An 11,365-nucleotide genomic window follows, 5' to 3' on the forward strand; every position below is an offset into this window, starting at 1 on the left:
TGCTCACCATTTCTTTACAGTCCCTCACTTCCTTCACATTCTGATTCACATGTCACTTCCTGTGGGAATTTATTTTTTTTAATCATTCCAGTGGTTAGAGCTCAGGCATTCTTCAGAATACATTGCATTTATTGACATAGGTAACTTTCAAATCCTCTAGCAAAAATGTAAGCTCCTTGAGAGGAAGCATCATGGTTCATTTTGTCTTCATATCCGGCAACTTCAATGTGTTTGTGATGGAGTGGAGTGGAAACTAAATCACTTAATGCTCTCAAGTGAAATACAGAACAGATATCTCCCTGAAAAGTAGTCTAAGACGCAAACTTAATGTGGTTTCTGATCTTAGTCCATATGGACTCTCATTGTGAATAAGATATGTTTCTACAAGAAACATTTTAGAGATGGTGTTGGGGGATCCTTGAATCAGTCTCTTGTCCTGGCCTGCTAGGTCTGTGCCTGTGGTTGGCAAGCCTGCTGATCCAGGCAGAAAAGCAAGAAAGGGGCCTGACTCATGGCTGCCATTGCCTTCATGGCCCTGAAAAACAACAGCACACATGCTCTTGTTCCTCCATATTCTAGGACCCAACATGAGAAATTTTCCTATTTTCCCAATGGATGAAATAAGGAAGGCACTCTGTTGTTGGCACAGTGGTTAAAAATTCTACCAAGTCCAAATTTTCAGCTATTAGTGATCCGCCACTTCCATGACTTATGAATTCCATGACATCCAATTTCTCTATGTTACATTTCCATATTCTGTATATAAAATATGACTATTAGAGGTATAACTTATTTTCTGCTTGGAAAAAGCCTATCTGAATCCCTCCTAGAAGGCTATTGTTCGCATGTGTATCAGCATGGGTGGAGTCATTGTTTGTCCTCTCTCAAGACCTTATCACTGACCTTTGAGCGAGCAAATACTATAAAACCTATTAATATTCTCAACCTTGTTACGAGCCAGACTTTTCCTCACCTAGGTAATAGTACCAAAGATTATGTAGTTTGTATTTTTGAACTAATTCCAGCATGATAAGGTTCAGAACATTCCCAACTGTTGTAAAATGGGTCAACTAAAGTCTGTACTGCTTAAACATAGTTGAGAGGGAGGGAGGGAGATAGAGAGAGAGAGAATGAATGAATGAATGAATACTGGTGCAAAGAGCATGTTCAACAGACTCTTGAAAAGTGTTTAAAAAGAATATAGTTTTATCAGGGACACTATATGACTACCACAGTCTCTAAAGCAGGACAAGGGACTGACATTTTGAGGGCTTATGTGAGAAGATTAACATACTATCCTAATAATTGCAGAGATCTGAGTAGAAACCTGATCCATGAAGTTCACAGTGGAGCATTCATTAAGCTTGGGTCAATCACTAACCTGTAAGTAGGCCATTTTATACAGTCATAATATGCTTTAATACATTAAAATATTGGGACTGTGGTGTCACTGAGCACTGGGGTCTTATCTTCACTTTCTTTTATACTTGGTATGTCTCCCAGCTGAGCAAGCTGCTTTGGGTCTGATTTTGACACTAGTATACAATAATCATTTCTGAGAAAGCAATTGGTTTGGTCAACATTTATTTGTCAAAGACTCAGATCTTCCAGTTTAAGCCACTAACATTATATCTTACATTGAAAGTACTTACAGAGTGTCTTCATGTGACTAACACTATGGTATGTTAACCTAAGGTTTAATATTGGTTTTTTTTTTAGAGATATCAGTTTCAATGAACTGACTTCATTTCCAACAGAAGGACTGAATGGGTTAAACCAGCTAAAACTGATGGGCAACTTTCATCTAAAAGAAGCATTATCAGCAAAGGACTTTGTGAATCTCAGGTATTCTCCCTTGCCCCACTCCTCCCCTCCATTTTTCTTTGTTAAAGAAAAGATGTAGAGATGGAAGGGTTCTTAGAATCCTTCAGGGTTTTACAGATGAGGAAACTGAGGCACAGAAAGGGTGCCTCAACTAAAGTGTCCCACAACTAGAAAGTAACTGAAGTGATATTTGAATTTAGGCTTTCCTGACTCCAAGTCTCATTTGCTCTCAATTAAGTAGCATCCTGATGGAGAGAGAAAATGAAATCCCAACTTTGTTCTGAGCGTTTCGAGATAACTTAAGTCTTCTCTCATTCCCCTAATGGGTGCATAAAGAAGTTACGTGGCCCCATTTTCTAGGCCTGGAAGTCATGACGATGTGCATCATCCACAGGCCAGGTTTGTGTGGCTTGTTCTCTGATGTACAGCAGAAATATTTGTTATTCAGGACGTGGGGCCAGAATACAAGATGCCTGTAGTGGATGAAGAGAATTAATTGTACAAGAATTCTAAGGATGCATTAGATAGGTCAGTGTAGACAGATACAACATGAAATCTGGATTTTCATCAAAGACAGGCTGGAGTTATGTGGACTATTACAAAAAGATTTGACAGTTCCCCCAGAGTTGGAGATGTCATCATCATCATCATCTTTATGCCTAGTACGTAGGTATTGCTTTAAGATTTGTAAAAGGCTTAACAAATCACACGTGACGTTATCTAATTCACACCAACTCTTAGAAAACTCAGGCCTAGAGAGTGACTTGTCCATACTTACTGAGGTTAAGTCGGAAGTGGAAGAGCCAGAGTTTGGACCCTGGTCCAAAGCTTGAAATTCAACCTAGATCCTCTGAATCACAAAACCAGGCTTTAGGTTGGAAGAGCTATAAGAGGTCATCAAAATGAAGCCTGGCCACAGAATGATTCACTTGCCCCAGTTCCCAGAGAGGGGCCCTGATCTAATCCGTTTTCCTTCCCCTTGTGCTTTGATGCCTCTTTGAATCTAATTCTTATCCCACTACCCACCACAAGCTCTCCTGTAACATCTTTTAAGTGTGGTTTTATATACAAACTTTGGTTTTATACCCAGTTTTTTTCTGGAGCATACTTCATATAGAACTGGGCATTCCTCTTTTTCCTGGCTGTTGTATATTGTGGCTCAGGGCTTTGGGTCAATCCCTGGGTCGTTGGTGGGAATACAGACAAGTGAAAAAGAAAGACAATTCTTGCCTTCAAGGCTCTTACCTCCCCATTTTAATGAGGGACAGCAGCCCATAAAAGGGAGCTAAAAAGTGGGGAGGATGAGTTCAGGAGAAGGTACCCAGGAGGCAATGAAGGAGAAGAATGAAGGGAGAGAGCATTATTGGCCTGGCCACTTCCCCAAAAAGGGGATTCTGGGAGGAACTTGCTAATCAGAGGAGGATTAGAGAGGAATAGAGAGATCTTCCAAGGAGAGGTGAGGGCAGAGTGGACAAGTCTGGAGTCAGGAAGGAGTCCAGGAGAGGGGTTTACTGTGTGACCTAAGATTCATCACCTTGTTTTCCCACTGCTGATGAGTTTGTCTGAACTTAACTAGACTGGTCCTTGGACAGCAGGCCTATGATCCACCCCTACGTTCCTACTTGAAGTTTTTCCAGCTTGTCGTAGGGTTATTCCAGTGTTTATGCTCCATGGGTACAGTTGTTTTTTGTGTGTGTGTAACCCCTGTGATGCAAGCAGTATGACATGAGTGAAGGCCTGAGTGCTGTATTTTTAGCTAATTCATGAAAATGCGCACACGCATGCACCTCTTCTTCTCCCCCTTACCCCCGAGATCTTTAGTGGTTTAATGTACAGTTTAAAAGCTCTCGTTTCCTTTTGATTTAGGTCTTTATCTGTGCCGTATGCTTACCAGTGCTGTGCGTTTTGGGGTTGTGATTCTTATACAGACTCAAACACAGACGACGCCAGCCTCCCAGACCACAGCGTTTCCTCCAACCAGGAAAAAGGCAAGTGCTTTAGAAAGCTAGGGGGTTACCCTCTCTTTGAGGGAGCAGTTGTTTCTGTTACCGTCATTCCAAAATGAAAGATGACTTTTTGTTTGTGGTGTTCGTACTACCACATGGATGAACGCGAAAAACAAACATGCAAGATGATGCCTCCTGGAGCAGGGGCAGGACTCTCAGTGAGATTTCATATGAATTCTTATTTAAGGAAACTTTGGATTTACCATGTATGGACAGATGTTTTTGTGCTCATCAGCCTTGGTCAGAAATGTGATTGTATGTTATGTTCTCTGGTGTAGCTGACCCAGCAGATCTCCCAGGCAGGACTGAGAAAGAAGAGCACAGCCAGACAATTATCCACTGTACTCCTGCAACAGGTAGGGTCAGCGACTTTGCTGATTGCTGTTTTTGTTTCAGACTGCTAGGTATTTCTCCTCCAAACCTTCTGGGGGTTCTGAAATAAGGATTCCTCCCTGTAGTTGGTGGTAGGGAGACTGAATGGGGAATTCAGGGTTTCTTAAGAATTTATTAAGCACTTAGAAACTTCCTTTCTTTTATTTTTTAATCAATGTAATCAGTATACCAGGGGGGGCGGGGGGGGGGGGGGGGAAGAAAGAGTGTTGGTTTTTTTTTTAAACAAGAAGAATATTTAAAAATTCCCAGAATCCCGCATCTGTGACATCCCAGAATCCTGGAGTTCTAAGTCAGTAAATCCACATGCATTTATTAAAGGCTCACTATAATGCCAGGCCCTGTGCTGAGCTCTTTACAAATATTCTCTCATTTGATCCTCACAATGACTTTGGGAGGGAGATGCTATTATTATAACTATTTTACATTTCAGGAAACTGAGGCCGACAGTGGTTAAGTGACTGCTCAGGGTCAGACAGCTAGTAGGCAGTTGAGGCCCAATTTGAACTCAAGTTCTCCTGATGCCAGGCCTAGTGCTCTAACCACTGAGCAGCATGCTGCCCATTAAAGCTCAAATGTGCATTAAGACTTTTGGAATACTTTGTTTAATAGCTCACATTCCTCTTGAATTTTTACAATTTACAGTTGCCTTCTTCATAACCACCCTGTGAAGGTAGAAAGTGTAAATATTAATTTTCTCATTTTATAAAATAAAGAAATTAAGGCTTATGGAGGAGCATAAATGAGATTTCCCCATCCAGTAAGTGACAGAATTGAGTTTTGGATGCTGGTCTCCTTGGTCATTCAACAAGCATTTATAAAGTTGCCTGTGATGCACCAGTGCTAGGTACTAGAGACAGGTATGTGAAATGAAACAACTTGTCGTCAGGGAACTTACATCTGATGGAGACAAAGACTATCCCTCAAGGCCAGGGTTACGGTCTTCTCTGTTAGAATGTGCACTCTTTGAGGCCAGGGGCTGGTGTTTTCACCTTTCTTTGTATCCCAGTGCTTCCCTCAGTGCCTGATGCATAGTAACCCCTCAATAAATGTTGGTCATTTGACTGGCTTAGAGTTCCTAGATTCTGAAATGGCATGGTGTTTGAATCGTAAGAATTTTAAATGTTCTTATTAAAAAAAACCATTTGTCCCCAAACCCCGTCATTCACTGATTGCATAGATTAAAAAAAAAAATAGAGGAAACTACTAAGAAAAAGTGCACATGTTAATGTCAGACTTTGTTTTCCAGAGAGGGAGAGCAGCTAGTGAAGAGTGATTTGAAATTTTACTTTGAAAGGAAAGATGAAATAAAATGTATCTGATAAAATTTGTTTGATCTGTGTTAGATCTATTTGATGGTACAGTAGCATAGCCTGAGGTCTGAAGCTCAGGGCAGAGAATCAAAAGTACTGACTATTAGGTTGGGTTCATTGGGACCTGGAGCAGAAAGGAAGAAAACCCACCCTTTTTGCCTGGAAGAAGGGCTGTGCCTCATTTCAGGGACTAGTAGAGAATGGAAACCCCAGCCCCTTAATAACCAAGAGTTTGACCTTTTTGCTGCTACCAGCTCCTGTGCAACTTCTCTCTCTTGAATTTCTGTTAATTTAATGACCAGATGCTCCCTTCTATCCCTGTAGAGCTGGGCATTTCTCCCACTGCCCCTCCTGCCCCTAAAGGACTGATAGGCAGAATACCTTTGTGCGTCTTAGGGGGCTCCCCTTTCTATCCCCCCTCCCCCTGTTTCTGGTGGTCAGTCACCTGGCTGAGGTTTCCCCTGCTGATTTCAGTTTACTTGTTCTTAGAGGGTGGTCTGGGCTGCAGCTGTGAGTGTCCTTTCCTCGTCCTCGTAGGCTGTGACTTTATAGGGTGTAACATAAACAGATCATTTCCAATTTCCAGCTATAAAAAAAAAAAAGAAGTTAATAAAACTGACCTACCCCATACTGAGTTCATGTCATCCTCCTAATGATAATTGCCCTGGTTGTCCACACCAGGTATCATATGTCTTTGTATTCTCTGCGGCACGTAGTACCAAAGAATATTTGTTGAATGAATAAGAATACAAAGTGTCCTGCAGGTTTTATGTAACATGTTTCATTTTTGTGAATTAGTCCTCGCCAAAGTCTACAAGAAGCAGTCCACAGAGCTGTTACATTTACAGTCACCATAAGCTTGACAGTTATTTGTTGAGCTATGGAACAAATTTTCCTCATTTTAGCTGAAAATTTCTTTTTCCTGTGTCGGTTGGGAACGGGGTTAGAGTTGAATGGTTCCAGTCCTTTAATATGGAATGGTTGATGGGGCTTCTGGAGCCTCAGGCCTTGATCCTCCATTATTTCTGTGAAGAGAGATTTCAGAGTTGTAGGCTGGACTGCTCATGGAGCTGATCAGGGCAGGCTTCCTGACAGTTCACACATGGAGAGAGGGAACATGCCAGAAAATGTGTGAACCTGAGGCTTGGCGTGTTCTGTCAGACCCCCCCAATGTATGGTTTCTCCTTGGGGTGGCTTTATAAGTAATTACAACATGGCATATACTGGGTGGTAGCTGATGTGCCAGAATTAATTACTGGCACTTGGACAAATGTATTAATGCAATATGAGGCAGAATGGAACACATTCTTGTATTCTGCAAACCGTCTGAATGGTCCCATGTTATAGTGGGAAGATTGGTGAAGTCACAATAGGGAGCCTAATGAGTGGGATCTTGACCGAGATATTTAAACGTTTAAGGTCTCAGTATTTCCACCTGGGAGGAGAGAGTGTTATCTACTGCCTCAGGATGTTGTTATGGGCCTCAAATGAGACAGTGGATGTGAAAGCCCTAAAACAGACAAAAAAGATCTTTATTCTGAACTTAGCAAACCCCCAGATAGAATGGGTCTGTCCAGATTAGAATAGGAACAGAGAAGTGTTTGTGAAATCACAAGTCTCTTTTTAAGTACATAGATTTTCCTTTTAAGTATCTAGCTTTCAAAGTTGTCTTCCTTCCTGGCCTCCCTTCTGTTCTTTCCCAGAATTTTCTATTTCTTCTCTCTTTTTTACCCCTACCTTATCTATAGCCCTCTGTCTCTTCTCTGTCCCCACCCCTGCCACCCCCCAATCCTCCCCACTATTGATTGGAAAAGAAAAAAAAAAATGAAAGTCCTTCTAACAAATATACATAGTCAAGCAAAACACATTCCCACGTTTTCTGTTCCGAAGCATATGTGTCCCTGTGCTCCTGGAGTCCATCCTCACTCTCTCAGGAGGGGAGGGAGTGTGATTCCCCAGTAGTCATGGAATCATAGCTGAGCATCATGTCCATCAGAGTTCTTCAGTACTTCAGAGTTGTTGGCCTTTACAGTCTTATTGTTGTCTAAGTTGTGTTCCTGGTCCTGTTCACTTCACACATGCATCAGTCCAGAAAAGGCCTCCTAGGTTTCTCTGAAACAGTTTTATCCCTTCTTAAGACACAGTTATTATGCATTAGATAAAGGGGTTGTCATTTGACCATTCCCCAATAAACGGATACCAGCTTAGTTTCTTTGCTACCACTAAAAATAAAAAAAGCTGCTGTAAGTGTTTTTATACGTATGGGGCCTTGTGAAAACACTTTGGGGGATAGAAGTCCATTATAGGTAAGTATAATGAGACTTAAAATGTCTTTAATGACCTTAACAATTCTTTGAAATAAAATTTAGCAGACACTCAAAGTAATTATTTCAGATTAGTCCTAAACTGTTCTTACAAACCATTTATCATTTTCAGTTAATAATTCACTAGAGCACATGGGTTCTAGAAGCAGAAAAATGGTCTTTACTTTTTATGATGAAACATGGCTCCTGAAGCACTTTCATTTTTTAAAACTGTTCTTTCCCTCCCACTCCCTTTTTTTTTTTCTTTTAGGTGCCTTTAAGCCCTGTGAATATCTGCTGGGGAGCTGGATGATCCGTCTCACTGTGTGGTTTATTTTCTTGGTCGCGTTGTTTTTCAACCTGCTTGTCCTTGTAACGACATTTGCAGCTCGTGCTCCGTGGCCTTCCTGCAAGCTGTTCATAGGCCTGATTTCTGTGTCTAACTTGCTCACGGGAGTCTACACTGGCATTTTAACTTTCCTGGATGCCATCTCTTGGGGAAGATTTGCTGAATTTGGGATCTGGTGGGAGACTGGCAACGGTTGCAAAGTTGCTGGCTTTCTTGCAGTATTTTCCTCGGAAAGTGCCATATTTTTATTGATGCTGGCAGCTGTGGAACGAAGTTTATCCGCCAAGGAGATCCTGAAAAATGGGAAGAGCAACCATGTAAGACAGTTCCAGGCGGCTGCCGTGTTAGCGTTTCTGTGTGCTGCGGTAGCCGGGTGCTTGCCCCTCTTCCACAAAGGGGAATATTCTGCGTCTCCCCTCTGCTTGCCTTTCCCCACAGGTGAAACAGCTTCATTGGGGTTTACTGTCACCCTGGTGCTCCTCAACTCATTAGCATTTCTCCTAATGGCTATTATCTACACCAAACTTTACTGCAACCTGGAAAAAGAGGACCTCTCAGAGCATTCCCAGGCTAGCATGATTAAGCATATTGCTTGGCTCATATTTACCAACTGCATCTTTTTCTGCCCCGTTGCATTTTTCTCATTTGCACCGCTGATCACTGCAATTTCCGTCAGCCCAGAGATCATGAAGTCTGTCACGTTGATATTTTTCCCATTGCCTGCTTGCCTGAATCCAGTCCTGTATGTTTTCTTCAACCCCAAATTCAAGGAAGACTGGAAGCTACTGCGGCGACACATTACCAGAAAGAATGGGTCTGTTGCTGTTTCCATCAGTAGCCAGGGTGGTTGTGTGACCCAGGATTTCTACTATGACTGTGGCATGTATTCACACTTGCAGGGAAACCTGACCGTGTGTGACTGTTGTGAATCCTTCCTTCTGACAAAACCAGTGTCGTGCAAACACTTAATTAAATCACACAGCTGTCCTGCATTGGCTGTGGCGCCTTGCCAGCGACCAGATGGCTATTGGTCCGACTGTGGGACTCAGTCTGCTCACTCTGATTACGCAGATGAGGAAGACTCGTTTGTCTCAGACAGTTCAGACCAAGTGCAGGCCTGTGGGCGTGCCTGCTTCTATCAGAGTAGGGGATTCCCTTTGGTCCGCTATGCTTATAATATACCAAGAGTTAAAGACTGAGAAACACTGTTAATAAGTTATTCTTTTGTCATCTCCCCCAAACCCCTTTTAAAGTGTAAAAGTATGATTTTTCTCAAGTAAGTGTACACTATTCTGAAATTTCATTGGGAAAACACTTCTGTCCTTCCTGCCTGGTGTCACTAATAAAAAGAGAAGGTGGCAGGGTATTTCTTATACCGTACCATTTTCAAAGAACAGGGGCCTAAATTGTAATCACTGCAGATACATTTCCAAGCACTGTCCTTCCTTTAAATGGTTTTCTAACTTGAAAAACTTTTTAACATATCCTAATTGTATTTTGCTTCATCTGATTTGCAAGAGACAAGTTCATCACCACCTCCCTTTTAAGCACAAGGTAAAGAACAGCTGTTAATATTAGAAAATTAGTTTAAAATGTGACTTCCTATAAGGAAAAAGAAATCCTTGCTAATTTTTCATAGTGTTTTCAGCGTTAATCTCAGGACAATGTATTACGGAGCCAATAAGGGAATGTTTCCCAGACAGAACTGTGATGGGGTATAGGCATCAAAACTTGGGTCTACCTTTCAGTATTTGACTTAGCAGAATAAGACGTTGTTTAAAGAATTGATGAACCCCCCAGATTTGTAAAGGCTGTTAACTTGAAAATATTAACAGCTGTCAGGCTACAGTAGAACTTGAATGGCTCTTTTCTTCTATTAAAAATAGTTTTGATGAAAATGTTTTCCTCCATTTGGAGACTGTTCATATCCTTCTACAGGAAGATCTTCAAGGACTAAAATGAATGAAATGGGATTTTTTTCATTGTGCCTAAGATATTTCAGAGATCCATCTGTTTTTCTAAGACAACACTCTCGTAACATCCTGGACACTACAGATATTTTCCAATTTGCATGGCATGGTATCTGTTTATCTGTTGATTTATACTGAAATCAAAGTAGGCTTTGGGGAATGGATAGATTTCACTGGAGAAACTCAGACTAAGTATGATTCAAAGTACTTACACAGATAGTTCCCAGTATACTAGGTTCTCCTGATGCCTAAGGTACTGTCAGGAACCTGCATAAATTTTTCTTAGCATCCTTATAGTTCCCCAAAGTGTGCCTAATTTATAAGCAGGGAGTAGCTTAGATACTGGGAAGATCTAGTGAGATAAGATAGGGTAAAGGTATCTTTGAGGTTGGAAAAAGCTTTTGTCTTAAAATAAAACAGCCCTAATTTACCAAGTTTTAGTCGGTGGGCCTGTAGTTCAAGACATTCTGAAGTTTCATAACCAATCACAGCTGTCTAATATGTGCTTTGAACCATAGGCTAAATAAGTAGCCAACCCACTGCCATTACCAGTTATTCTGGAAATATGAAAAAAAAAATTAAGCTAGGTTGCAGTTTTAAAGTTTAAACTGTAAATACTGTGCATATAATGAATTTTTATCTTTGTATGTAAATTATTTGATAGAACATATGATGGGAAATGTGGCTTCAGTTCATTTCGTTAATTAAAGCTACCTCCTAAGCAATAGTGGCTGCCAGTAGCAGAATGTTAAATTGTGGTTTCTATCCTTTTTTTTTTTTTGCATTGTAAATAGTCTTGGTTGTACATTGTCACTGTAATAAAAAAGCAAAACCCAGAATCTTTGTATATCAAAATCATGTAGTTTGTACAAAAAATACGGGAGGGATTTATTTACTGGTTGCTGTCATTTTGTAAGGGCAACTATTCACAAGTTTTAAAAATTGCTGTTTGTATATTTACACATCTCCTAAATATTAAATATTACATTGGTAAAGAATGCCTTGTTAAAATCATTTTTGTATTTTTTTTAAGGCTTGGGTTATTCACATTTCCCTCATGCTTTTTTTCTAAAAGAAAAATGAGAACCACAGGCATTTCCTTGCTTCAGAAGATGCATCATTTCACCCGTGTGGCTGCCTCCTCCATGCTCAGACTGCAGCAGGCAGCCTCCACTTAGTAGTCTCATGAGTTGGTGTGACCAAAGAAATT

At 40.9% G+C, this 11,365-nt stretch overlaps 1 protein-coding gene across 1 annotated transcript in view; it reads left to right on the forward strand.

The window, feature by feature from the left end:
* LGR4 (leucine rich repeat containing G protein-coupled receptor 4) overlaps window positions 1–11,153 on the forward strand; it is a 125,973-nt gene extending 114,820 nt beyond the window's left edge. The window contains exons 14-18 of the mRNA XM_072619292.1: window positions 1,312–1,383; window positions 1,720–1,845; window positions 3,691–3,812; window positions 4,109–4,186; window positions 8,108–11,153. Of these exons, the coding sequence (XP_072475393.1) occupies window positions 1,312–1,383; window positions 1,720–1,845; window positions 3,691–3,812; window positions 4,109–4,186; window positions 8,108–9,384 (1,675 nt within the window). The 3' untranslated portion in view covers window positions 9,385–11,153. The remainder of the gene's footprint in view (window positions 1–1,311; window positions 1,384–1,719; window positions 1,846–3,690; window positions 3,813–4,108; window positions 4,187–8,107) is intronic.
* The last annotated feature ends 212 nt before the right edge of the window (window positions 11,154–11,365 follow it).

Source organism: Notamacropus eugenii, chromosome 6 (genome assembly GCF_028372415.1).
Source record: "Notamacropus eugenii isolate mMacEug1 chromosome 6, mMacEug1.pri_v2, whole genome shotgun sequence".
Lineage (NCBI taxonomy): Eukaryota > Metazoa > Chordata > Mammalia > Diprotodontia > Macropodidae > Notamacropus > Notamacropus eugenii.